The 27,995-nt window shown below is 36.9% G+C and overlaps 1 protein-coding gene, 1 non-coding gene and 1 pseudogene across 2 annotated transcripts; 2 read left to right on the top strand and 1 right to left on the bottom strand.

The window, feature by feature from the left end:
* Positions 1 to 2,447: 2,447 nt before the first annotated feature.
* Positions 2,448 to 3,272, top strand: LOC146133544 (very long chain fatty acid elongase 4 pseudogene; annotated as a pseudogene).
* A 4,601-nt stretch (positions 3,273 to 7,873) lies between these two features.
* LOC146133545 (uncharacterized) lies at positions 7,874 to 27,940 on the bottom strand. The gene is made up of 27 exons (XM_083397783.1): positions 27,850 to 27,940; positions 27,503 to 27,605; positions 26,580 to 27,332; positions 25,628 to 25,812; positions 24,811 to 24,930; positions 24,163 to 24,260; positions 22,391 to 22,549; positions 21,683 to 21,824; positions 21,486 to 21,523; positions 21,060 to 21,215; positions 20,404 to 20,527; positions 20,070 to 20,145; positions 19,267 to 19,375; positions 18,272 to 18,554; positions 17,427 to 17,639; positions 16,721 to 16,865; positions 15,848 to 16,082; positions 14,914 to 15,015; positions 14,302 to 14,369; positions 13,803 to 13,930; positions 13,116 to 13,300; positions 12,651 to 12,741; positions 12,145 to 12,281; positions 11,164 to 11,230; positions 10,913 to 10,934; positions 10,441 to 10,571; positions 7,874 to 8,593 (listed from the first exon to the last, which is right to left on the bottom strand). Exons 1-27 carry the CDS (start codon positions 27,874 to 27,876, stop codon positions 8,450 to 8,452), a joined length of 4,041 nt encoding a protein of 1,346 aa, XP_083253909.1. The 5' UTR covers positions 27,877 to 27,940; the 3' UTR covers positions 7,874 to 8,449.
* Positions 25,138 to 25,287, top strand: LOC146133546 (U12 minor spliceosomal RNA). The gene has a single exon (XR_014501703.1). It is a non-coding gene; the product is annotated as a U12 minor spliceosomal RNA (small nuclear RNA).
* Positions 27,941 to 27,995: the final 55 nt, after the last annotated feature.

Genomic DNA, 27,995 nt, shown 5'->3' on the forward strand with positions numbered 1-27,995 from the left:
ATGTGTATACGGCACTGCGGCTTATTTCGTGTTTGGTTGTATATACGCAACGTTACATAAATGCTGGTTTCGAGCGTGTTTGTTGCAAAATAAGCGTTCTTCGTCAACTTGCGACAAATACAGACGCTATACATCTGGCTAGTTCAAGATTAAACTTCAAAAAGTGATCTTATAATTTTATAAAGCATTTTGTGTCATTTTATTCTTATAGCAATATGTTAAAGTTTTAGTTAACCTCTCAGGGAGGGAAATGAAAAGGGCACTAATACTTAATCAACTGGGCAGATATTTTGAATTTTGTTTCGAATAACAGAATCTGCCTGATCCGAATGGTGAAAAACAAACAATACTGGTTGCACATCAATGATAAAAATTAAACTAAGTAATGAATTAGTCAACCAAAAATCAGGTATATTGCGCTACTAAAATAAGATTCTATTTGAATAAGATGCTGATGATGCTTTTAGTAGCGAAATATATTTATTATATTATATCAAAACAAACCGATTTTCGGTGTACTTGGTTTAATCTGTATCATTGACGTGCAACCAGGATCGTTTGTTTTTCACAATTCCGATCAGGCAGATTCTGTTATTCGAAATAAATTTCTACTATCTGGCCATATTGATGCCCTTGTTATTTTGCCTCTTTTTCTTCGGTTTAACCTAATAAATTAAATAAAACTTTAACATATTGCTATAAGAATAAAAGTACACAAGTGCCTTATAAAATTCTAAGATCTCTTTAGGTTTTTCTAATCAAAACCAGATCGCCCCCTTTTCTTACAGATGTCGCCAGGTCAACATTTATCCTTGTCACCTGTCTTTGGAAAAATTGCCCTCGGAATTTCTGGCAGACGTTTTTGTTTCTGGCTTGCTTTATCTGTTAACCTTGAAGTGTAGGCCAGTACATAAGATGAAAAAACAAACAAAGGTTTTTTAGTTAATTCGTGACTGTGCGCGTCGTTATAGCGATCATACAATTCAGTTGATACTACCGCCATCGCCATGTATAGTGTTTTGTTGACAGTCTTGTAAAACGTTAATACAACGTCTTAGGTCAACCACATAATAATGACAACCTTTTTATTTATTTTTTTTGGGGGTCAATGCAACTATTTGGTGTCCTACTGAAAATTTCGATTTTGCGCAATTAAAGTCGCATTTGTATCGGGACATCACACGAGATGTAAAAGTTTTTTGTGAAAATATTGTTCGTTGCAGTTCACATGAGAAATAAAATGCCACACTTTTCACCTGTTTCAAAACCCGGCTGCCATATAAGCCCTTAATTTGACATCGGATCTTCAAAGCCCGCGGAAATAATTGTAGTGACACAGTCGTGTATAGGCAGCGGCTTCTCAAAGAAAGAAACGTCAATCATGATCCCGGCGATTCTCTTCTGGATCCCATGGCCGCAGTTTCCCAGTGCATTTTAAATTTCCGCAATGTGAGAACTGCCGGATTTGGCGAATAAATTATTCATGCATTTAGCGACCGCCGCTGCGCGATATTCAATGTCATAACAACTGCGTTGCGCCGCGGTAATGTCATATCACATCGGTTCTCCGCCCAAAATGCTGTAAAAACGTAATTTATTACGTGGGTTATACAACGTAAAGGATTCAGAAGTTTTTATTGCCTTGATCCGTTTGGAAGTTGAGTGAAACTTGCCAGGGCGGTGTGACTTATGGCCCAAACTGTAAATATTGTTAATCATTAATCATCATAATGCCACTCGGTAGCTTATCGCCCGGTCCGACATCTTAAACTCCTTGGCGCTATTTGAACAGGACAAGGAAAGGGTCAAGCATTTCAAACGAAGGGTGTGGGTCACCTTAAATTCATTTCAGACAATACTCTATTTTTTGTTTGTTGCACATCAAATTTTACCCTATATAAGCCCATTAAAAACATTTGTTTGAAAGAAATAGTCAAATCCTCAACAAAGCCTTACAAATTAGTTTTTCATAACTGCATTTTTTTCTACCTTGTGCTATTGGTAAAGCGTTTAACGCTTATTTCTTTTTTTTAAGGTGTTAGTCAATTTGTCTGATAATCTTTTAGTAAAACCTTACGAAATGTTTGTATTTCTAGCCGCATTCAATGCTAAAACAGTATTATTTTACTGAGTCTGTACGGATCCTTACTTTGTTTAGTAATCCAGGGTCCCCTTTGTTATAGTGGAAACTATTATACGCCTTTAGCTACGATCGCCTTGTGATATTTATATGTTGGCACAAGCTGTCGTTTTGAGGGTTACCACAAAACAAAGTTACTGGAAGTATAGGTTACCATGAATGGCGCACAACAATTACTAAAAGATCAATGGTACCACGATGGAAGTTTACGAAGTAAAAAAATATTCACGTTTTAAGTTAGCCGGATGTTTTGTTCACATCCCATTCGCTTCGGTTTAAACAGCTCATCTATAGGTTTTTCTCCGGCATGCCTACCGCAGCAACTGCTTTGAAAAATGCTTGGGAAGTCGTGCAAAACTCGTATGACATTGCAATCGATAAGAAAGTAGATGTCAGGACCAGAGACTGGTTTCTAGTTTACAGTCCATGGCCGCCGTTTATCTGCCTGATGCTGTACCTGGTTCTCTGCATCAAGGCCAAGAGCATCATGAAAGGCCGCAAGCCGTTCCAGATTAACGGTGTGCTAAAAGTGTACAACACCATAATGATTGGACTTTCGATTTACCTGGTGTACGAGTACTTTATGTCCAGCTACCTGGCCGGTTACAGTCTTCTCTGTCAGCCGGTGGACTATTCCCGCAACCCGCTCGCTATGCGCATGGCCAACGTAACCTGGTGGTTCTTCATTTCCAAGTATTTTGAGGTGCTGGACACTGTCTTCTTTGTAATGAGGAAGAAATTCAACCAGGTGAGCTTTCTTCATGTCTTCCACCACTCCACCATGTTGATCAACTGGTGGCTGGCTGTGCGCTACACGGCAGGCGGGCAGTCGTTTTTGGTCGGCCTGCTGAATTCCTTCGTACACGTGTTTATGTATACCTATTACGCAATGAGCAGCTTTGGGCCAGCCATGAAGAAATACTTGTGGTGGAAAAAGTACGTCACTCTCATGCAGCTCGTCCAGTTCGTGTGCATATTAGTTCACTGTGTCCGCAACTTCTTCGACGACTGTGACTTTCCCAATATACTCAACGTCTGGGTCAGCACATACATGGTCATCATGATTACGCTCTTCATAAAGTTTTACATTAAGTCTTACCTTGCGACGCGAATGAGCAAGAAAGTTAAATGAGATTTTTATTCTGGGCCATGTATGTCATGCTTTTTTCCTTTTACTTTCTCGAAACAATATAGTGTAATGTTTTGTGATTTTTCGAAAGCATTTAAATCGTGCACACATCTTTGCAAGTTTAATTTATCTAAAATGTTCACTTGTTGTAAGCATATGGTGGTTTGTTATATGGAGTCGTGTACGGTCTTAATGCCCCGGACTGCCAGTTTGTTTTCTCAGGGCGACCTGTTTAATTAATAAACCCCAATGTGTACGGTGTAGTTCGTAATTTGTTTGTTTAAATTTAGCGCAATTTTAGATTAGTGTCTTATACTCAAGGACACAAGGAAACCGAATAAAGAGTACACAAGTAAACGTTGTGATACTTTATCGGCGGTGTTATTGATTGTTAAACACGTTGCCTTATTCACCAACATTTTCAATGGAGATGACACTATGTTGCCAGCTTTAAATACAACTAACAAGAAACTTCCAATATTCAATACAAGACAATGTCGAGCTCAGTTGCCTTTTTTACTGAGTTGTGTTTTTGCGTGGTTTATGATTTTATGCAAGGGGCAATTTCCAATCTACATAAAATCAGCTGACATCCCGGTTTTGACCCTAATGAGACCAAAGCACTTGCCGATGTAATCTCCACTACACAGTTCAAACCGAGATGGCTGCTGTTTGTAGGCTCTAACGACTGATAACAACACCGTTGTCTGACGTGTTCAACTTCCAAGTAACACGAAAAGTGAATTTTGCCAGTGTTGGTTTTGGGATTGCAACTGACACTTACACAGCGCTTATTTTGCTGTAGCTCCAATCCCGGATAAGCTTGGTTGCCAGTATCCGCTTCTATTTCTTTCTGGTCGTCGGCCCTTCTAATTTATTGAAAGCTATCCATCCCAAAATAATAACGCAGCAGGTGATTTACGCCCAATGCGGACGCTTTGATTCTGATGGATCTGTCATTTCGTCTCGTCCCATCGCAATAACAACACGTGCAAAGCAAGTGGCGCAATATTAAAATCACCGTTGTATTTGCAAACAAGGCGTTTCAGATACTGTCGTAAATCATTCTGGAGGGTAGAGTCTGGGTTACCAAAATGTCAACGTGAAACCGGTTCTTATTTCATTTTCAATCGTAGACGGCCCATCCCTTGTATTAATATATATAGGATACCTTGTAAGGACTGAATGTATGTGGTGAAACAGCCACTACGGCACATCAGATATTATCGAACGATATGTTTCCTGTATTATTTGGCCCCAATCTCCATGATACAGATATCCTGTATCGACAGATCGCAGCGAAACGTTCGTTGTGCGAAATCTGAGATCTCATAAATCTTGTGTGCGCCCCCGTGATGACTCAAAAATATATCATTCACTGTATCGAAACATCAGCGAAAATAGATGTGTCATTTTCTTAGATAAACGTATTGTTGTTTGTTCACCTTTAAAGCGTTAACGGAGTGTATTTTAGATGTAACTCTAACGTAATTCAACCATTTATACACATAGTTAGTTTCTGTAATCCATCCCATCTTGCTTGTTTAGTGACCAACGATAACATCACACCTATGTCAATAGTACAGTCCAACAGTGAAGCCTTTGCAAAATCACCGGTCTAAGTCTACGCTAATGTCTTTTAAATTACTACAATTTCACCTGTATTTTCAAGTTAAATTATCTAGGACGGCATCGATTCGTCACACACCACTTTCAGGTAAGTATTGGGGCCGACATCGACTCCGCTGTGTTTACCATTTCAGTCGGCAACAAAGTGAACCCTCGATCCGTCAAAAAGCGAAAAATACGGCCCGTCAGAACGCCATTTATCTTCAAAAGCAATCGAGCCTTTCGCGACAAGTTTATCGGGAAAGTCACGTCTGGGGTGGCCCACCGGGCCTCGCACCTGGCCCCCGGGAAATTAACTCTTTCAACGCCGGGAAACCGCTGTTTACCATTCGATCCGGGGGTCGGAGTATTGTTTCCGCGCCTGCGTTGAACTGTTAACCCAGTTCGGTTATCGCTAGCAAGTTGTTTTTGCTGAATTGTCCAAAAGATCAAGATCGGTTGCAGATTTTGTGTATCTCTTTACCAAAATTTGACACTCGTGACAGGAAAATTAATTTTACCGATAAATTTCTTCGCTTTGATTGTTTCCTGATACTTTGGTATATATCAATCTGCTAAAATATATAATAAAATTCAACCCCAAAACTAAGTCATGATCAAAGCAAGTCTAAACCAGTTCAAGTGATTGGCGTTACATGTTCGGCACTAGAATTACAATTCTTCGAACTCTTTGGGCAATGCTTCGTATAGTATGTAAAATTATTGGCCTATTTATTGGACAAAATTGCCTCAAGTTTAAGCAGATCATTGAGTCCAAATGTTTAAAGTAAATATTATTTTCTCTCAAAAGTCAAGTCAACACATGTCAAGTAATTCAAAAACAAGCAGTGAGATGCATGCAAGTCGTGCGCCTGCATGGCCACAGTTTTTGTTTTCCAACGCAACGTGGTTTATCACATCAGCAGCGTCAGCAATTGAACGTGAACAAGGCCGCCACTCCACAATTTGCCTCACGGAAGATCAAAGCGATGGGGAAAATCTCGTTGTGTGTGTGTGTGAGTCAGAGGCGGGTGCACTTATGTCATTGGCGGGCGTGTAATTGATTGTGACAGATTGAAGGGGATTGTCAACAGAGTTGAAGGGCCAGCGCCAAGATGAGGTTTCGCCTAAACTTTGTCTTCGCGCCGCATCTCGAGATTGACGGATAGCGTTGGGAGAAAACCGGGGAAAAGCGCCGTGGCGTAAAATCGATGGAATAGACGCTCGAACGGGTGAAGATCTCCGCCGATTGCCTTCCCTAATGCATTCGAATCGACACTGTTTGTTGTCGCGCCGCAGATGAGATTGACGGACAGAATTCGGGGAAAGGAGATGCGGACTGCAGCAAACCAGAGTGTTTTGCATTGTCAGCATTGTCTCTGCCGCAAAGGCATTGAGGTGCAACGTGTACTGTAGTGGTTTGCTCTGATTCATAAATGAACCATACCTACAAATAGAACGTGAAGCGAAATGCGACTTGTTTACCTTTTAAGCATGTACACGATTTTGAGTTGAGTGACCGCTTTTTTATGATAACTCTAAACTCTAATTAGGGTTTAAATGTTTGGTTAAATATTTTATATGCAAACTAAATGACGATGTGATACACTGGTCGTTATTGAGCAGTGATTTTTAAACTGTGTGCCGCGTATACCTGTGTTAATCGAGAGTTTTTTTAAAAAGGCACAGAAGTTTTTTTAATTTGTGAAATTAGGCTTTTCGTATTACAAATAGACATTCATGTGAGTATGCACTACGTGATGCACATTATGCGTGAAATAAGTGATTGTTTTTATAGAAAGTATGCCGTGCCTAGTTTATATTCATATTGGCCACAAGCTGAGAATGTTTGAAAACCACCATTCTAGTAAAACTGTAAACCGTTTCTGATTATGTTTTACAAAACTATTTTGCTGAATACCCTTTCCTTTCTGAATACGAATGTCATGTAAAGTTATTATATAAAACGGAGTAGAAACCTTACCAAGAGTTGTTTTTCGGCTCTGCAACATAATCAGTAAAATGTGATCGCGAATTTGCAACAATTTTGCTCTCTACTGACGCTTAGCGACAATGTCTTTGGATTAATGTTTTTCTTTGTAAAAAGCTTTCCACGCTGTACCAAATCACACTAATTTACACCAAATGGTAAAATCCACCAACCTACCTTATTATGGCGAACTATAAGGAAATGAACGCTCAATAAATGTTGTGTTTTATCTGCTATTCCCGACTACTATGTTGCACTGAATACGTGATAAAGGAAATCACCTTGACTCTTGCAAGATAAATGTCGACCTTAATTTCTGATCTTTATTTATTCGAATTAAGAAATACTGACGGAGCCTTTGTTTGGCGAAATATATATATATCATTTAAGATCGTTTATTCGTGTCTGACCTGAATTGCTAGCTTTTCTAGATTATTCTGCTGCTATTCCCGACTATTAGACGTATCAAAAACAATGGAATGCAGGGCGCGATCTTCAACGTATGATGTCTGTGTATGCTTTTGCTTTTAATAACTTTGTAGTACCGCTGTAGATTGTTTAGTTCACGAGTTCTTTAACATTTTTAAACAGGTACCTCCATTTTTTTGGTTTGCGTGAACCAAGGTATGACGTCGCAAAACCAATAGATTATAAGATTTAGCTGTTTATAGTAAAATTACTGCGTAAATATGCAACTTAAATCGAATGTAAATGGATTTAATGAGGGGTCAAAGCGTTTTGTCAAATATTTTCTTTTCGTTTGAAAGGTTTTTTTTTTAATAATAATGCACAAAGACTCATAAGGCCTTCATTGACCCTCCAAAACAAGTCCACGTACCCCCAATGGGTCCACGGGCTTTAGTTCAAGAACCCCTGATATAAGTACACTGGAAAATGGTAAGTTATCAAAAAGTTCTTTTGTCGCTATTCCTCTTTCACCGTTTGGCAAAGGTACTCTATTCAAAATTAATTTTTTTCAACAAGGGCAATAACAAATCTGTTGTAACAACTTTTTACATTTATTGTTCCAAGAAATCGCGGCGATAAAACGGCAAAGGCGTCAACGATAATAACTTTGTAGTTTAGATTTCAGTTGAACTCTGCAAACGTCCACATATTGCATTTCGTGACAAAAACACTTGGTTTAAAACTACAATCGTTTTTGTTCATGTGTTACATTTTTAGGGTCAAAATGTTTGCTAACAAACAGCAAACAAACGACCGTTCAATGCAGGTAGTATCACGGTCTACTATTTGTTTGCTTTATATACTGTTTTCCATATTTATCTGAATAGTCTGCTTGGATAGATGAAAACGGAAACTGACGTAAAGCAAGTCAAAAACGCATTGGAAAACCAAATAATTATATATTTAACAAATATTGCTGCTTTTATAATTGTAAAAGGCAATTGCGGCTTAAAAAATAATTAATATAATGGCGACAAAAGCGTTGGTTATATTCTTCAATACTGGCGCCAAACGATAAAATTAAGCGAAAAACAACATTAAGGGTGGTAAATGACACGCAATAGAGACATTCACATGGATGTTTTCCCTTGTGTAGTCAATATGTGAAGTTGGTTTAGTTATACTGGGGAGCATACTGAAAGGGTGCGTCGAAATCTTGCTTTACGTTGTCGTTGTAAATCACTTCCACTTCAGAGCCATCGTCTTCGAGAGAAAAGATTTTGTCCCGAACCGAGTGCAGATACTTGATTTCGCGCATCTGAATGATAAATTAAAAAAAAATATTACTTCAGCCTGTGTTTCGGATCTATGCCCCTTTTTAAATACTGTTGGTTGTTCCCCATCATAGTATCCGAAAGGAATTTTTAATTTTGTTGAGACAGAAGATATACATTTAATGTATCTGACTAATACTTATAATGTTCGGTTGTTTTTTTTTAGATATACTGAGAATACTTTTTGATGGCGAAATAAATATATATCTTTTAAGTTCTTTTAATAGTGTCTGGCTTGAATCGCTAGCTTTGCTAGAGCAGGGGTCGGCAACCTTTTATGCAATGCGGACCGGTTTACAAATAAAATTTTGTCGCGGACCGGCCTTTAAAAATAACAATACTCAGTAAAGGAATTTTATTACAATTTTATTCAATGCGAAAGCTTGTTTTGCCGCAAAGAGATGCTTCCATCTTGGAATTATCAAACTTAATAAAACCCGCGTGTGGCATCCTACCCGCCAATCGATTTAACCAACCCGCGGTTCATGTCAATAAAACTTTTAGGCCTTAACGTTTTTTTTTTAATTACACTTGTATACCATTAAATTACGCTTGTATAGCATTATTACCTATACATACTCTTACCAGCTTATGTCGAAATAAAGATATTTAAAGCCTTCTTTTAAAATAAGTCACACTTTGTAATAATTCACATCCTTTTTTGACAAAGCCCTACAAGACACTTTCTATAGTTACGTAATACAAAATAATTAAATAACGGCAATATGAAAAAATACGAACCACAGACCGACACCTTGAAAAGTATAGAATAGACATACGTACAAGGCTTGTTACTTAGATCTTTTGACAACCAATTTCTAAAATCTAGCTCTTTTTTAACGTGGTTGATGTTAGCAAAATAATTGTTATTTTTGGCTTTTTTCTGTTATTTTCACAGAGACTAAAACTAATTAAAATGCATACGTTTTTTCGAACCTTCTTCTGCCTAAATATCAAAATAATAAATGATTTCATTATTATGGGACATTGGTTATAAACATTGTTTGCATGAATTTAGTCTATTGCACTTTAGGGTGAGCACCCTTGAACGTGAAAAACATGATATTTTGGCACATTTTTCGTGAGAACCGGTACTAGGAGTTGGATTTTGCAATAGAAATATACATATTTGGATGATGTCAACGTGCTATGTAGCTTATATGGTCACAGCACATTGGTTATTTTGAACCTCTCTTTTTTGTGTTTTTTTTTTGTACCAATCAAACATGGAAAAGGTTATACGAAAGTTAATGTGTTTTGAATATAAAAATACTTAATTGTTTTTGACGTTGTTCCAGATTTTTTAAGTACAGTTCGGGTTTAAATTAAAATTTTAATCTGACAACCCTGCTACGGACCGGTAACGAACTCCTCGCGGACCGGTGTGCTAGAGTATTCTGCTGTTACTTATCACAAATTAAGGTCGTCATTTATCTTGCAGGGGTCAAGGTGATATCTTATATCACATATCCAGTGCAACATAGAATATATATATATATGTATAATTTACTAAATTTCATTTGTAATAGTGGTTGTCAACTATGATGAGTCGTGCTCCTCTTTCATACGCGTTAAACAATAAGAAGCAACCCTAATATGTTTAAATACAATGTGCCACAGATTGTCACAAAATAGGTCTCCAGAAACTTGTGTTTAACTGGTAATTGACATTCTATATGCTCGTAAGGCCCGATTGAGGTACACAGATTGATTCTATTAATTATTTTCAAGATCAATTGTGTCCTCAACGTGGTATTTAACTTTCATTGCGGCAACTAGGTTTCATTTAGTTTGATCGACGATACCGCACGGAACTTTGGTGTATACTTACCATAAAATAGACACACACGAAGTTAAGGACAAACAGCACAAACACGGCCATCCAAATTCCCACGATATATTCGGTTCTGTTACGTGCCCACAGTGACATCCCTTCAATGCAATTCATCGGGTACTTCGAGCCTGCAAAAAGAAAAGACTTCAGTAAAAATGAAACACATTTGATCATGGCTCATTTTTATGCTTTTGACACACATAGGTTATGTAGACCATTTGAACTTTCTGTCGCAATTGGTTGTTTTGGCCATTTTGAACGTGGTTGTATTTTTTAGGACACGTAAAAGGGCATGTTTTTCAACTTTTGTTTTGCAATTACTTTGTCCTGTCTTTTTGAAAATACTGACATGCGTTTATTGAACAACCACTTTATAAACCTTGACTTAACGAACCCATGTAAATAAGGTATGCCACAACCATTCAGTTGTGAAAGGTATAAAATTTTAACAAAACATTGAAAGGCTCACCTGTTATCGTCTGACACGCAATCTGTAATAAAAATACACACGGTCAAATTTAGAAACTTAATACACACATTTATACAGTAATATACTGCCGGTCGTACTGAATAGGATATTGATTTACTATCGAAACAAACACTACAAACAATTTCGTATTGTTCTGGCATGTAATCAAGGCCAAGCGCAAAATGATGTAACCAATGCATTCATACAATAACACGAGTAACTTGTCCTTAACATGTTGTATTGCAACTTACAGATAGTTGTTCCTTGCAGCAAGTCGGTGGAAGGTCGCATTCTTTTCCATTCGGACAAGGAAAAGCTCTACAAGTGAAAGGATATTTTATGAACGCGAACTTATTTGATACAGCTTTTTTGCAGAGCTTTTGGTTGCAATTAAATATTGTGAGAAAGCAACAAAACGCAATTTGAACAGAACGTGTATCGGTGGTATTTAAGCTCTATAGCAGCAGTTCTCAACCAGTGGGCCATGACTCACTGGTGGGCCATAAGAACATTTGAGGTGGGCCACACAACAATTTAAAAAGTTAGATTTAGTTTCATTTGTGTCATTATATTTAATTTTACAGGAATAATGACTTGGGGAGGAATTAAAAAGGAATGCAAATTTACTGTTCAGCCGCAAGTATCTCACTAATGCACGGTTAAAGAAATAATCTGTTTTGAAATATGTTCTGCTGTGTTTTGTTCTAAACCTATTTTAAAGCTTTTTCTTTCATAAAAATTCTATTTGGCCACAGAATGTTTTTGCAACCTAAATGGGCCACGAAAGAAAAAAGGTTGAGAACCACTGCTCTATAGCCTTCAAATGAATATGTATTCCAACTATACTCACTTAAATAGTTTAAACTGGACGAGGGCATATGAACGTGATTTTAACATAAAAACTACCGCAAAATTGTTCAAACAGAAAACACAACGGCCGACAAAAGGGATTTCAAGTCAGTTGAAAACTGTTGCAATTTAAAAAGTTCAATTGATAAATATTATTATAGTAAAAGTGGCTTAACAATATATCAAATTTTCATCAGTAACACTAAATGTGAATGAAGTGTTCCAGCTATAATATAGCTTTTCTTTTTTTTAATTTAAAATGGGTCTCTTGAAACTTCTCCGAACACTAACAACTATAATGCAGACTTGTAGAGAATAAAATTTCTTCGTAAAACAATACATATAACTATAATGTCCTTAAACTATTTTGGCTATCGTCTTACGTTGAGTTTGTCCAATCCTTGTCGCTAATGAATCCGCAACATTCGAAATTGCTTTGAATGTTGTCGAGCGTGAACGAAGCGGATTTTCTCAATGTTGTGTTGTATTGCGGCACAAGGTTGGCAAAAGATTGCGTGATCTAATCACCAGGAAAATTGGTTGTAATACTATATTGTCCGGTTGAAGATTGAACTCTATGTTTTACGATGAACAAATTTTACCTTGATTAACTTTGTCAACTTTTATATGCAGTAGCTTGTTCGGTTTATTACTAAACGTTAAAGTCCCTGCATACTAAATATAACCAGGTGTCGATTTATCACGATAAGTAAATCCAAGTAAATGTCTTTTTATTTGGCATTACTCCTTCTCCTATATCAAATACCTTTATTACATACGAAATCGTCTATAAAGGCTATATTTCAGCAACATCTATATTTTAACAACTATTTTACTTTTCAACACGATGTTTTTCTATTACTAAAGAGGTATAACCGTTTCCACTTACAAACTGGGTAGCGGTGGCTTGCATGACCCAGAAGGTAATTCCCCCAGCGACGAAAACCAGGCAAAGTGTTATCAAGCAAATCGCGAAAAATCTGAAAAAAACAACAAAAAGGTCAGTATTGTTGTACATTCAATAAAAGTTGAAATTCTATACCTTAACAAAATCAAACATAACAGTATCTATGAGGAAAAACTAAAGTGTTGGTGAGTTATTGTATTTCGGAAAGGTTTATGTGTGTTTAAACATAGAAACCATAGGTAGATAGCTCACAGCTGGTATTCTGGAGGTAAAGATATGCAGGAGTATTTAATTCACGAATACCCTTCTCTTGTTAAATTGCCTATATAATATTTTCCGACAGCGTTGATTTAAAAAATTGTCAATACATTATAATTTGTTTACCGAAAGACACTTTTCACACAGATGATAAATCTAGCATCATATTGCAAATTGGTGCGCCCTTACTTTAGCATACAGACGTTGTCCCTCAGAAATCCGATCGCCCCTGAGAAGCACACCAGGGTGAGAATAAACCCCAGAACCAGGAGGGGGAACACCGGGTCAAACACGACCGTGTTGATGTCATTTACCCCGGCGATCACCATATCGATAATTCCCCAAAGACCAAGACCCATCAGTCCAAGTCCGACCTGTTGAAGAATGGCAGTTGTCTAACTTAGGGTTAAATTCAAACAAGATCTACTTGACGATGACAATCGTGTAATGATTAACCCATGGTTTTCGATGTACTAAACAGTGTTATAGTCAACATTACTTTACTTCGACAGTGGCAATACGCGCAATACACACAAAATTAGTTTTTTTCTTTACATTACTACCTTAATATCAATTATTAATATTTGTACCCAAACCTGTCAACCAAAATGGATTACTGTAAACGTAAAAAAATGATTACAAAAAAAACAATTACAGAAAAACCTTCTAAAAAATTAAGTTGTGCTTCAGCCTCTTTAACACGTTTTAACTATGATGTAATTTTCCTTGAAACAAAAATGTCGAAACATTGCCATAAGAAGCACTGAGTAATCTATTTATAAGCTGTTACTTTTATTGTTACAGTTAAAGCTGGAAAAAGATAATTTCTGAGCGATGGCATTGGCAAGACAAACTGTTTGTGTTATTAAAACGTACCAAGAAAAAGATCAGGTTTAGAAAGAACATGAGATGTTTAAGGAACAGGTAACAGCATGAGGGCTTCATGTATTGGCTCTCATACCACTCGATGTATTTGTCCGATAACCCTCCTCTGTTCAGCTCATCTATAGAAGAAAGTTGCAACGTTCTACAAACTCTTATTACACATTGTTCACAGAAATGCTTACAAGTAAAAGTAATCAGATTTTTCTTTCGATTAACAGAATCTGCCTGAATCCGAATGGTTAAAAACAAACGATTCTGGTTGCACGGTAATGGTAAAGATTAAACTACAGAACTTAAACCTAAAATCAGTATGTTTAGATGTTATCATTTATGATAAATATATTTCGCTCCTAAAAGCAGGTTATATTAAAATTGACAAAGACTAAACGCATACCAAGAAATTTATAATCGCACTGTATTTTGGGGGTTCAAATCCACAGATGACCACCTTCCATAATATTTACAAAGACGATTTAATAAAATAACCAACCTGAGTGCTTTAACTTCCTTTTGGAGTTGGTGCTCTTCATATCGTAATCTGAATCCGAGTCTGAGTCGCTATAAATGTTCAGTTCGATTTGTTAAATATATAGTTTTTATAAGTTTAAAACATCTCACAAAAACTTAATATAGCCTTATTATGTAGGCCTACCCAACGCTCAGCCTACTGTAAATAAGCCATCTATAGCAATACGTTCATAAAAACAAAAAGCTATAAGGCAAGGTGAAATATAAAATGGCGTTGGAATTTTAAAGCACTGTTTCGGAGAAGTTTGATAAATAAGTGTGCATTAATGCTATGTATAAAACTTTACAATTTTATAAACTCTGTAAGAAGCTACTGTTAATATTTACAAAACCTAGTTTTCCATTTTGCCATCCTTATAAAAAGTAAATATTACAATTTCAAAGTTCGCTCGATTATAATTTAAGCAATCCGCAAAAAGGGCAATCGCCTTTATTTTTATCAAAAAATAGAAGCTTTACCACAAAACTTAAAATAGTAAGAATTTGGCACAAAGTTTTGTTGATTATAAAACCTTGTAAGCAACTTTGACCGTTTAAGGTCAGCAGTGGTTTAGAGTTTAGACTATATACTTACTTTTCCTGAATTGCGTTTTGTCTTCCAGCCTCGTAGTTTGTAAGATCAATGCCGCTATCGCCTCCGTGTCTCAGCGACTTGTCGTACTGAGCTGGCAACGATCTGTTAGAACAAGCTGCTGTAATTTGGCATTGACAAAACAAGTTTTTAGTATTGAAATTTGATAGACTTAGTAGTTACAAAAGCTTTTGGTGAGAACAAAACAACAAAGATTGATTTGCTTCTCAGTTACATTAACTGAAGATGATACAAGTTCGTATCGGCAAGTCTTAATCAAGATGCTGTCGATCTACTCGACCTTTTTTGGTTTGGCAATTCATTATAAAACAACAAAGGATCGACAGTTTCGTCGGGTATTAGACCTGGTGGACCATCGTCAATTTTAACAACGATTGTAACGTTTGTAATATCCAGTCGCACATTGCGCACAAGCTTTCCCTTACAAGATAAAATCGGTCTATACTTTTGTCAAGTCGTACTTGTCGTGTTACCCTTGTCGCACCTTTTTTGTCCTCGAATGGGGAACGGATTTGTGGGAAAGTAAATTAAAGAAGGTAAGGGTTGTGGCTGGGTTCTTCCCACTGGCCAACAAGAAAGCCGGAAATTTCTGAGCAAGTCAGTAGAGTTTGAGCCCAGTCCTCTGACAACCTGTCTCCACTAGGCCCCAGTTAAAACTGCGCAAGGCAGAAGGTAAACATTTTACCCTTGTGTTTGTGGTTGTGGGTCAGTAATTAATAGTAGGTAAGTATTGGTAAGTAGTAGATAAACATTTAGTTGTTTTAGAATTTAGTTATGCTGTTTAAAAAAACGGAAAATGGCAAGATTCTACTGAATTAGGTAAGGCATCCACAGGCAGCCATTTACCTTTAAATGTCACCATGTAAAAAATTCCACACTATTTCTTTGCCCAGCAAAAAAAGGAAAATGGTTTAACCTGTTTCTCTCGTCCCAGGGGCTCTGTATCTCCACCACGTGGCTGGTAGGTTGTTCGCCAGGTGGCGCTGTCGCTTGTGGGGCGACCATGGTCCGATCGGTGGTAATGATTGTCTGAATTGGGGGCGTGGCTTCGATCTGATGGCTCATAACTGGTTGGATGAGTTGCATGGGTGGAACGATCGGTTGTGCGATGATTACCTCCGGTGTAAGAGGTGTGTGACGTTCTTCCGGTTCTTTAAGAAACAAAACATTTTTTGTTGATCGTATAGAAAGATACAAACACATATGTGTTCGACAACTGTGATCTAGCCTCTCTGAACCTGCTTTTTGACCAACAATTACGGCTTACGTATTAGTGGTACACCAAATGCCATCGCTGACTTCTGAATCTGTCGAATAATTATGCAAGTTACACAACTAGCCTGCAGTAAGGTTCGACCTCACGACCTCTGGCCAAACCGGGATCCGGCCAAACCGGAAGGCACAATAATAAAATAGTTGTTTGCTTGACAAGTCCATATGTTTACGAATAAGGCGTCGAAAAATCTCCAGGTGGATACTGACTCTTTCGTGGACACTCACTTTTTTATTGTACTGCTAAACAGTGCTGACAGTTGCTATTATCAATTACAAGGCAACAGATAGTATAGGTGAGCCAGAGATCCTTAGGTTTACTCAAATACAAAAACTATGCAACTTTTTAAGACTTAAAACAAGTTGCCTTCCACTACTCAAAAAAAAAACTGTTTACTGTAAAGCTAAAAAGGCTAATTATAAAAGAAACAATTACAGAAAAACCTTTATAAAGTTGTACTTTTACTTTTTTACCAATTACTTCCACTACTTAGAAAAACTGTTGATTGGTGTTTACCTGCAGGCTGAGCTGGCACGTCGCTTGTGTCGACCATCAGTGAAGGCATATCAACGACCCGGTGTTGGGGATTGGTGTCGATGTCGTGGTCAGTGTTTTCCGGTGGCGGGTAAGCGATGGCGGTCATTGGCATAATTGGTTGAATCTTAAGAAAAAGTAACTGGTTTGCCTCTATTTTGAGGTTTGTTGACCTATCGCTGAATGTAAATAGTACGTGTGCGATCTAGGTTAGTGGCACCTGACAGATAAAAGCACCCACACTATACGTACTGTACCAAACTGTTAGGCGTATTTTAATTACAGCTTAAAAAGAAGAAATTGCGTAAGCTTATTTAATTTAACAAAAAACTTTTTTAGATGTTGGGCATTTAAAACTGCATTACAGACACAAGGGATCCAATTTAAAATCGACTAATCTAAGTCTTACATTAATTAGCCGGACACGTTTTTTATGATTTTTAGGAAATCGTTAGTAATTTAGATTGCAGTTAAAATACGATAGACCACAGTAACGTTAAAAATAATTTCTAGGATCAACAACAGTTAAATTGACCATTAATAGATATATTGGTACTATATGGTAAACAATCCCAAAACAAATTTACACCCTGAAAAGTCTACTTCACATTATTTTGTAGTTTGATACTTAATCTAAAAGATTATCGCTTTTAAAAATTTTCATAACCACAGCAGTATTTAATTATACCTGTAATGGTGAGAAAATCGGTTCGGCGTCGAACAAATCTTTTTCCTTCGGTTTGGCGGTGATTATTTCCGGAGACGAACCACCGGTCGTAATGTTAAGGTTGATTACGTTCGGGTCATCCGACGGCAGCAGGTTTATCTTGAGGTTGCCAGGGTTACCGACCACGGTGGCGTCGGTATCCGAGTTAGACACCGACAAATGGACTTGAGTCGGCTGCAATAAAAAAAAGCCGTTACAGATTTGCTAATGATTTTAAAGCCGGAATCATCAATACATATTTTAATGCTAAAATTTAACTGTTTTGAAAAAATGTATATGCAATCGCAAACGCTAACTTAGAGTAATTTTCTGCTACAATGACCTAAAAAGGTCTAATACTCTAAAATAAACCAGGTCAAAGGAGCCTTATAAAATTGTCATATATTTTTTCGTGCTTATTTCAAAATTACAGTATATATGCCATAGGCCAGCGGCCTTAATGAGCAAAGGCAGAAATAGCCTTTTTTGTTTTTTCTTTGAATGAACTGCGATCCTAGCAATAGCTTTTTCGCTAACAATCTGATATTATATCTCAATACTTTTTTTCTTAAACCAAAACCGTTTTAACTTTAAGACGTTTGGCTGGATAATATTCATCATCAGTTTGTTTAAGACAAAATTTCTTAATTTTTTTTCTATTTTGTTTAAAATATAAGTGTGTTAATCTATAAAACTGTATCCTTAGCGAGGTCTATTACCTTTACCGTGCATTTTATATTTTTAGTAAAAACTATTAAACTATTTTAGTAGAAATTGGCTGCAAAGTTGATAAGATTAGGAAATTGCGAGATTTGTTTTTGCCTCACCGCGCCATCGCTCTCCGACTTCCTAGACTTTTTCGACTTCTTTCGCTCCGGATTAAGCGGCGCGACCCCATCGGTTGGTCCCCGGGTGACGACCAAGTGGGGCACCTGGCCGAAAAGACTAGACCCCGGCGCCGGTTCGGCCTTCTCGGCCATGTCGGGGACGCTTTTGTTTCGCTTCAGCGGCGCCGATGGGTCCTGGAAGGGCATCGAGGCAAACCGCCGGTTGGGTCCGCTGTTTGGGTCAGTAAGGGCGATCGCCATTGTGTTTAAACTGACGCGTTCCCTTTAAAAGAAATATAAAATAAACGTTACCTATTTTGCTTGTTTCGAATTTAAAACTCAATTTATTTGAAAGGAAATGATATACAGGACAATTAAAGAGTATAAACGATAGCTTTATACTTGGGTACACCATGCACGGATCTGTAGTGTAGCTTTATATTGCATTGCAAAGCTATGCTCAGAATTTAGGAACTCAGAATGATAACAATTGCGTCCCAACTTTTACAAGTGATGCTTTGATTTGCTTCTCAGTCACATTAAAGATGATACAAGTTCGTATCGAAACGTCTTAATAATGATGTCGATCTACTCGACCTTTCCGACTTTGCAATTCATTATCAAGCTATGTTACAGACCCGTGCATATGGTGTACCCAAGTTTATTCCGGTGGCTTGTCAACAAAGCAGTGTTGTTAATAAGTTGGTTTAACACGACCACATCAAGTTACTTGTAATTTGACGTCCGTTCCGTAGATTACGTTGTTTGTAACAAACACAAATTCCGAAATATCGGCTGCATATATAGGTCAAGTCACAATCCAAGTCATTGCCATTAAAAAACATTTGAGTCAAGTCCAACAAAAATCCAAGTCAAGTGTTTTGTGTGACTTTTATAAACTTAGCAAAGTTATAATATTTATAACTTAGTCGAGTTATAAAGTTAAACACTGTATATCGAAAAAAACATTTTTATTTTCTGCACCAAAGTCTTACTTGGGCACTGGTTTCTCCTGCTTAATCCTGCGCGGAAAAGTGTGGTGGTTGTTTCTGTCCATTGTTGTGCAAATCTGATATTGGTCGCTCACGATGTGATTGTCGTTGTCTATAAAAACAAGTTGTTTCTTGTATACACAGAAACATTAACAAAAAGCTTGAAATCGGGGCTTCCGCAACTCAGTAGAGCCGAGAAGAATGTCGTCCGTTTCGTATAATACTGTATTTCGATTCAAAAGGTATCGGAGTGCTTTTGATTCTTTCATATTTAAAATAAACTAAGACACTTGGTGATACGTTTATATGAACTGCAAACGAGTGCTATGGGCTACAGCGATCAAACACGCCTTGCGCCTTGTTAAGAGCAATCTTTTTTTAATGTAAAAACTGGAACGTGTATTTAACCTAAAACGGTGCACGGAGGGGAACACACAGTAAGACGTAAAAATCAAGAATACCTAAGGCAGAAAAATCTATAATACCATAGTATTAAGACCAACGACATAATAAAGACAAAAGGTATTACGACTATTAGGTATAGGTTATTCCCATTTTGGTCTTATAACTGTGCTTTATTCCGACGTTTATCTGCGCGTTTTATTCCGACGTTGATGTTGTTCTTATTTTCGGTCTTATAGCCGTACGGAGACCAAGCATTAAATTGATCCAAACTTTCGTTAAACCAGTTGCCTTCACATAGTGTCATCGGTGCATTATTTACCAATTCGAATATATTTCCTGGAATTATCGCGTCCACCCATATACGTTACTTATAGATCAAACAAAACGTTTCCTTGTCTTACCTTTGGGCTTCGGCATGTCGAAGTCAGTTTGGTCAGCAACTGTATCGTAAGGTGTCAGGTCGGCATGCAAATAATTCTGAGGAATAAAACATAATGTAGAAATCAATAAGGTATCATTTTTCAAGATTGATGCAAAACGTTTATTGCTGGCATTTTCGGGAATGCGTAAAGACAGTTATAATAGTTTGTAGTTGGACAAAATACCTGATGGTTAATTTCTGTCGCGTCGGTTTAGTTTTTTCAAGATTGATACAAAACTTTCATTGTTGGCACTTTCGGGGGTGCGTAAAAACAGATGGTGCACAGGTATGTGTTTTAAAGTTGGCCAAAATACCTGATGGTTGATTTCTGTCGCGTCGGTCTCCGATTCGAAGTCGGTGTAATCTGAAGGGTAAACCTCGCTGAAGTATTGATTGGTTGTGAGTGACTTTGAAATGTCAGTTGGCAAGGTTGGAAACCTGAGAAAATCGGGTTTAAAGTTGAATATTTGCCCATGTAGCCAACATGTAGTCAACAACATTGTGCCAATCAAACTAAAGACTTCGCCTGAACTCGGAATATAAAAAAAATCAATCAGTTGGAATGACAATAATAATTTCGAACCCTGTGTTTATTGACCCGGCCAAGCTGTCTTATAAACAAGTCTTTTTGAAGTGACTTCAGTCCCAGTCAAGTCATAATTAGAGCAAGTCAAGTCCTGGTCATTTATGATTAAACGTTAAATTATTCGAATTGGTGAACTAGTCCGATTTTGAGCAGAAACTCAACTAAAAAATACACAAAATGCAACCTATAGCAAGCAAATTGTTTTATATGCATAATATAAAATTAATAACCCAATTTTATAATAAATAGGCGTAATAAAAACATTTCATTTTAACCTTAGTCATTTTGTCCAAAAGACTTTAGTCAAGTCATTTGAAAACTTAAGCGCACTTAAGTCGAGTAATTTACATAGATCATCACAAAACTGTAAGCAACTGCTCTTACTTGAAATCAGACTCATCGATTGATATCTCGTCGTCGCCATCTAGCGGATCTCTAGTCATTGGAAGTTTGTCGCCAGGTAGCGACTTGCGCTTGTTGCGCGAAGGTAGCCGAGAGGCTTTCATTGGAAGGTCTGGAGTTGGTCCTTGTGGTATGGCACTAGAAAAATCAACGGTATTGCATCTCTCAACAAATAACAGTGTATGACCGGTGTGGCTAAGCATTTAAGCAAGTCGATCAAATCCAGGACTTATCGCCTCGTTTACGTCAATGATGGACTATTTAGAACTGTTATCTTTTGCACATGCCAAAAAAGTAGGCATAAAATTACTAAGCATTGCATTAAAATACGCATTACAGAACTGTGCCTAACTTGCATGAAACTCCAGTCACATCTATTAATTGTATATATTTTGAAAAGTAAATTACCTGAATTGAACCGTTTCTTCGACAGGCCGAATGTGCATCTAAAAAACAAATTATCGTACAATATAAATACTTAGAGGAATTTAATTCTGTCAACAATAAAAAATAAGCTGATTCATTGGGATTTTGTAAAATTTGTTTTTTACATATTGCAAACAATTTTTTAGCTTAAATTTGCTATACGTATAGTCAATTGGTACCATATCGTCCTGATTTACGGCCAGTTTTGCGAAGACATCGGGAAACGCCGATTCCAGATTCTTCTTCTTTTGAGTATTACGTTGATACGACGGGTATATGACGTCAATGGGATCGGATTTCTTGTCCTCATAAATGTTTAGACTGCAGAAAAACGACATATAGTGTCAAAATACATCAGCTCTTAGATTTAGGTAATGATGAAATTGCAATGTTTACTTGTATGGGTCATAAGGTAAACTGCAAGAATTATCAAAGCAATGTTAGATACGTTCTAGTTGCACAAAAACGAACAATAATGTATTGCCATTTATAATGAAAATACCTTCTTCTGGTATTTATTTGTTTAGCGACATTTTGACTATCTATCCTGGATGCCTTCATCAGAGAATGTGACAACACCACGCCAAACACCACTCAAAGTTAAAACGACATAAAAAGGCGAAGTGTTGTTACATTCCCTGATGAAGACATCCTGGATAGGTAGCCCAAACGTCGGAAAACAAATAAGTACCGAAAAAAATATTTTCAGTATATACTACGCCTGGTAGCAACAGCGGGTATATTTTTTCTATTTAGTATTGCCTTTTGTTTGTTTTCCCTTGACTTAATTTGCAAGTGAAATCGTCGTATTTAAAACGCAGAAATGGCGGAATTTTTGCGGTATTGTTGGAAACTATACACTGTAAGGCTTATCACTATTCGCCAACCTATTGGCCTCCTTTATCAATTGATTGAGGTCGCCCAAATCTTCGTTGGCGCTGTCGTACTGATCCGAGTCCTCTTGATCCTGATACCCAGGAACGTTGGAATGTAAACTCACCATCGCTTGGCGTTTGTACAACTCATTGATGTCGCCATCTGGCCGTCTGTGATGAGACATTACATTATTTTTTTCCTCTTGCAAACAAAAAATAACATATAAAATAAATATTGTTCAGTCAAACGAAACTTGAATATTTTGCAACTTGTTTTTATTTTTCAAAAGCAACTTGTTTAATACGGCGAAATCTGCAACTTATATGTATAACGCTACAGACTGTTTTTTGTTTGGTTTCTTTTGTTAAATAACATAAAATAACGTTTTTTTCTACTATTGTTTTGGTTCAAGTGTAGTTTTCCGTGTATACTTAGGAATGCTTAATACATTGGCTTTTTGCCTATTTTCCAAGGGATATTAATGAAAGATACTTGTTTATTAGGCCATTACATCATCCGCTATTAATTTTTGTAATAATGATGATTAGAAAATTTGAACTTAACTTGCCTTTTTTATTAAAAAAAAATAAATATATATATATATGTATATATTCAAGAAAAGCGTTTGCTATACAAAATTACTTTAAGCTACTGAAATGTGTTTTAGGTATTGTATGACATAACCAATGAATGTACAATCACCCGATACCTATCAGTCTTTCTAAGTTTGCCAAACGTTGTTATGTAAACATTTTCTTTCTGTTACATGTATAGGAATGGTAGAATCTAGCCAAATCACGTTCACTAAATCGACTGTAATTGACCCATTTATAACAACATGTATTTGCGCTGTTAATTTGATTAATTCGCCAATTTTTGACGATATCCTATCACGACGGAGCAAGTTGTAGCCTGCGGGTATATTTCTGCGGAATCGGTGTTTACGTGTTAAATGTAGTTGGAGAAATGTTAAAGAACTAAATTGATCTTACTTATGTGTCAAGGGATATCGTTTATCGATCAAATAAATAACATTAACTTCAATAAACAAATGTAAATATTCACACTAAAAGTGATGGGATTCAGCCGGTTCGCACCGGTTCTATAGAACCGTCTCCCGAAATTTTATGAGATCAGTGAACCGGTTAGCATTACTGGTGGATTTTTGCATGTTATCTGATACACCAATTTTTAAGATTGAAGTAGCTCCCGAGTTTTTTTTAAATATGCACGTTCTCTTTTTATACTGATCATGTGGTAAATGTGCACCAGCTGGTTTTAGCTAATTTCACCCAGAAACAACATTTGCCATGTTGTACGGGCTAATTTTAATGGTGAACAACGGATAGTTTCATCATTTAGTTTGAATTTACTTAACTTTTCAATTTTTGTTCTTTCTATTATTTCCTTGTATGACACAGTGTTAATGTAGCCGATGTCGGCCGCTCAGGTTATTAGCTGAAAAATGTGATTTTTGTGATAGAACCGGCTGAAAAATGTGATTTTCGTGATGGAACCGGCTGACAAAAATTTTAATTCCACCACTGCCTAAAAGTCTGATCAAGGTTAATGATGATTTATTCACACTTCGTTCACTTTTAGGGAATAGCTATGACATTTTTCAAACACATATTTCTCTGTTTTTGTAGGTTCGTTTGCCAACCTAGATCCAATAAATGTATATTTAAATGAGCGAGTGTACCTTTCGTCATTTTTTCGTTTAACTGTCAAGTTTCGGCAAAAGTATACAGGCAATGGTAGAAAATACGCAAGTTCTACTTACTTGGGGATGGTGATAATCCTGGTGGGCGGGTCGAAATGTTGCTGTTTATCCCGCCTTTCATTTGGAGAACGTCTGTTTTTTTGTTTCCTTGGCAGTGGCTGTAATCAAAAAGTGAACTCAGATCTTAATGCAAAGAGATGGTAAAAAAATAATTTATAATATACCAAGATTTAGTAATTATATGGAGAAGTTTAAAAATGGTCCTTCGAAAATATTTAGCGTTATAGTTTATTTGCTACAGCATAGAATGTAATATTTCCTGGAATATTACAATATATTGGAACGCGGAACACGGCACATGGAAATTTTCAACTCTCAAAAACGTTTTTGTGTCTTTATTTTAGGCCAAGTAGCTTCTTGAAGCCTGCGCACTAATGTAAAAAAATATTTATCCTGATTTGCATTTTACTTTTACACCAATATGCCTTTGATTATTTTTAAAACCATTTACAAGCTATCTGCCTATTTTTACTCAACCCAAATGGCAAGTTTGAAAATTAATATTGCTAAATTTTGCCTGTTGATAAACCTGACTTTTTGACTGCTCATAAATGAAACACAAATATTTTGCCATACCTTCAGATGTTCATCTTTTTTTCCCACATTTAATTGATTTCAGGTAAGTTTGTTTTATCTTAATTAACTTACCGGCTGCGAGAAATCAATCACCCGATCTGGGGCGTGATAAGTCGGGTAAATGGGTCGCTGTTTGTGAGCGGAGGGTACTTGTTCGTCGTCTGACCAGCGTCCTCTGCCTAAACTGGCCGTCTAAAATACAACACAAGTGTTTATCCAGTTTGTTTATACTTAATCGTTAAGTCATATCCCCTTTCATGCGTTATATTTAGTAACAGTCAAATATTGATCGCATTCGCGCCAACTCGCAACACGCTCATTAAAGTTTTGCTTTGCGCGCCCCACAAACGGAAAAAACTTTTACATTATACAAATCCAAATTTTCAGCCCTGTTAACTCGTGCCGTAAACTAATGAGTAAGGAAAATAACGTTTCCGGGTGACGCCGGTTACTTCAAGGTTTTGCCTTGAGCGCGATTTTTGCGGAGGTCAAGGTCCCCAATGTTGTGGAGGCTTACTTTGCCATCTGCAACGTAGAGGGATCTGCCTCTATTCTCTACTTTAATCATTCACTTTTCCTTTCAGGAACACACATCATGTCACAGTTACCGTATTATTTGCTATTATAGTAAAATTTTCTGGGCTTGAAAAATGATCCACTTGTTTTTTTGTAATTCCATCAAATTATTTTACTTTTTTAATGTCCCTGCCTGCAAATTTTTTTCTAATTAATTTATGGTCCCTATTACAAATATTATTGCAATTAGACAACCGCTAACGTTTTATATATAAATTTTGCACGAATTGGTCCAATGATTTCGCATAGCAAAAATGCCACTCGACCTAGCTCTTATATTTGTTGTTTTCAAATAAAATTAAAAAAATGATACCTTATCGTTTACTCTAAGTATGTTGGGTATCGGGTCTTTTGGGCCTGTGAGGGATTTTTGCTTCATTTTGGGGGGCAATGCGGGGACAGGTTGGGGTTCTGCACCGAATTCTTCTGGCTTTCTTGCCCCGAGCGAGCCTTCGTCAAAATCTTCAGGTTCCACGTACTCGTCATTGAGGCACGGCTCTAGATAAACAAACAAAGTTTCGTTATATTCAATATTCTTATTTTTAAAAGAATAAAAAAATGATCGTGGATATTAATTTAAATAAATGGGGTTCGTCAAGTTGCTTTCTTAAAAAAAGGAAGGAGAAATTTTGCAAAATATAGAAATTCCTTTTGGTATCCTAATAAAAAAAACAGTTGTTACCAAAGCAACACACTTTCATTTTCAGCGGCTCATGTCTTGCAATTAAAACGTAGCAACTTGGCGACCCGGTGTTCTATGATACAAAGACCTGATTGTTGGCCAATGCGAATACTCAAATAATTGATCCCGGTTAAATAATATACACAGTGGTTGAAGGAAACTTAATTATACCCTTACACAGCTTACACTTGTCTAAGTTTCTATCATATAGAAGTTTTACTGTCTTTTAAAGCAAGAAATATTGTAACGACAACTTCGAAATGCAGTATTGCTGCAGAAATTCACAATTAGGATGATTGTTAAAACACAATAGTTTAGTTAAGCTTGATGGTAAATTGCAAAGCCAAAAAGGTGGAGTAGATCGACACCATCTTGATTAAGACTGTGACATTCACATTAACTGAAGATTACACAAGCTCGTATCGAAACGTCCTAATCAAAATGATGTCGATCTACTCGACCTTTATGACTTTGCAAATTTTTAATCAAGCTACAAGCAGATTCGTGCATAGGCTACTGCATAGTGTACCCTAGTATAGTTAATATTTCCAAGAAAACATATCCTAACTTATTTATGACTAACGTGGTGGAGCCTCTTGCTGTTGCTTTTCTCGCTCCTGAAGAGCCCTCTTAAGGCACTGGGCCAGGTCATCCGGATCTTCGTGCGTCTCACTGTCCGGAGTGCCTCGGATCACAAGAGGACCTGCGTCTTCGTCATCCGAAGAACTGCTTGAGCTGCTCCCGGAATGGCTGTTGTCGTTGTTGCCATGCAAATCTTCAAGTTGTTCATCTTTTTCGACAGAAGGGGATACATCCGAGTCTTTATCATCTAAAGGAGTTTCCTTTTCTGGCTCCTCTTGTGTACTCTTTTTGTCATCATCTTCTTGTTCTGGTATATTGGGATCGTCTTGCGGAGCTTCCATGTCGTTTTCCGTAGAGAGTTCTGGCTGTTCTTTGTCATCCGTAGCCGGTTTTGGATCATCTTCTTCTTCTGTTTCTCTTGTTGGAAGTGGTTGCAAAACATCTTTAATCGAGTCATCTTCCTTTAATTCAAAATCTTTATTTTTTTCGTCAGGAGTTTCTGGAGTTTTTTCTTCGGCCGGAGAATCTTGCTCGTCTTCATTCTCTTTTAAATTCTTGTCCTTATCTTGCTTATCGCCCTCTGGTTTTATGTTATCTTCCTTGCTAGGTGAAGCCTCTTCTTGTGTTTCAGGCACTTTGTTTTCCTCTTCTTTGCTCAAATCCTGGGTTTCATCTTCTACTTCTTTTTCTTGTTCGGACTCCGATTCCGAGCTTGAATCAGAAGACCCATCTTCTTTCTTCTCAGGAGAGTTTTCTATGCCATGTAAAAAGTATATTCGACTTTTAAGTGAAGTTACAAGTATTTGTGCACGAATGATTTTTGACTAAGTTGTTAGGCTTTAATTAATTGTGTAAAAACTTGAAGAATCTGACGTAATTTTAGCTGTTTAATGCAAATGCTTTAAAATCTATTTTATCATTTACCTCGTTTAGGCACATCTACATTTGGAATGCTATCGTCAATAGCATCTGACACATCTTCAGACAAATTAGGTTTGCTCTCTTCCATATTTTTGGCGTCATCATCCTAAACAAATGCAATTGTAAAAAAACTGAATGGTAGATTTAAAAGTTTGGCTTAGCAAACGTAATTTCAAAAGGCATAATTCAAAACCACATGAACAAGTTTTCATAAGAGAAGTAACAACATTCCAAATGTTCCGTTTTATGTTCTCGTCTCGATTACTAACAAATATTAGCTATTATTTAACAATAGGCCTACTATTTCTCAATTCTCCTAAATAATCACCATTTTATTTATAAATACTTACGTTTAAATGACTTGCGTGTAAGTCCATCCTCGACGGGAGGTTTACACTTTTTGATTAAGAAGCAGTTTAGTAAAAACAATATGAAACAAACCTAAATAAAAACGAAATTATTCCACAACTTAAAATGTGTCTTATGCCACCCGCTG

This window comes from Ascidiella aspersa, chromosome 9 (genome assembly GCF_963924565.1).
Source record: "Ascidiella aspersa chromosome 9, kaAscAspe10.2, whole genome shotgun sequence".
Classification (NCBI taxonomy): domain Eukaryota; kingdom Metazoa; phylum Chordata; class Ascidiacea; order Phlebobranchia; family Ascidiidae; genus Ascidiella; species Ascidiella aspersa.

What these genes read in the sequence shown, in the direction of transcription:
- LOC146133545 (XM_083397783.1), bottom strand. Translation starts at nt 27,876, where the DNA reads ATGGACTTACACGCAAGTCATTTAAAC. An exon ending in TGATTGATTTCTCGCAGCCG is followed by an intron (nt 24,261 to 24,810) that starts GTAAGTTAATTA and finishes TTTTGATTACAG; the next exon opens with CCACTGCCAAGGAAACAAAA. An exon ending in CGATTTTCTCACCATTACAG is followed by an intron (nt 16,866 to 17,426) that starts GTATAATTAAAT and finishes CTTTTTCTTAAG; the next exon opens with ATTCAACCAATTATGCCAAT.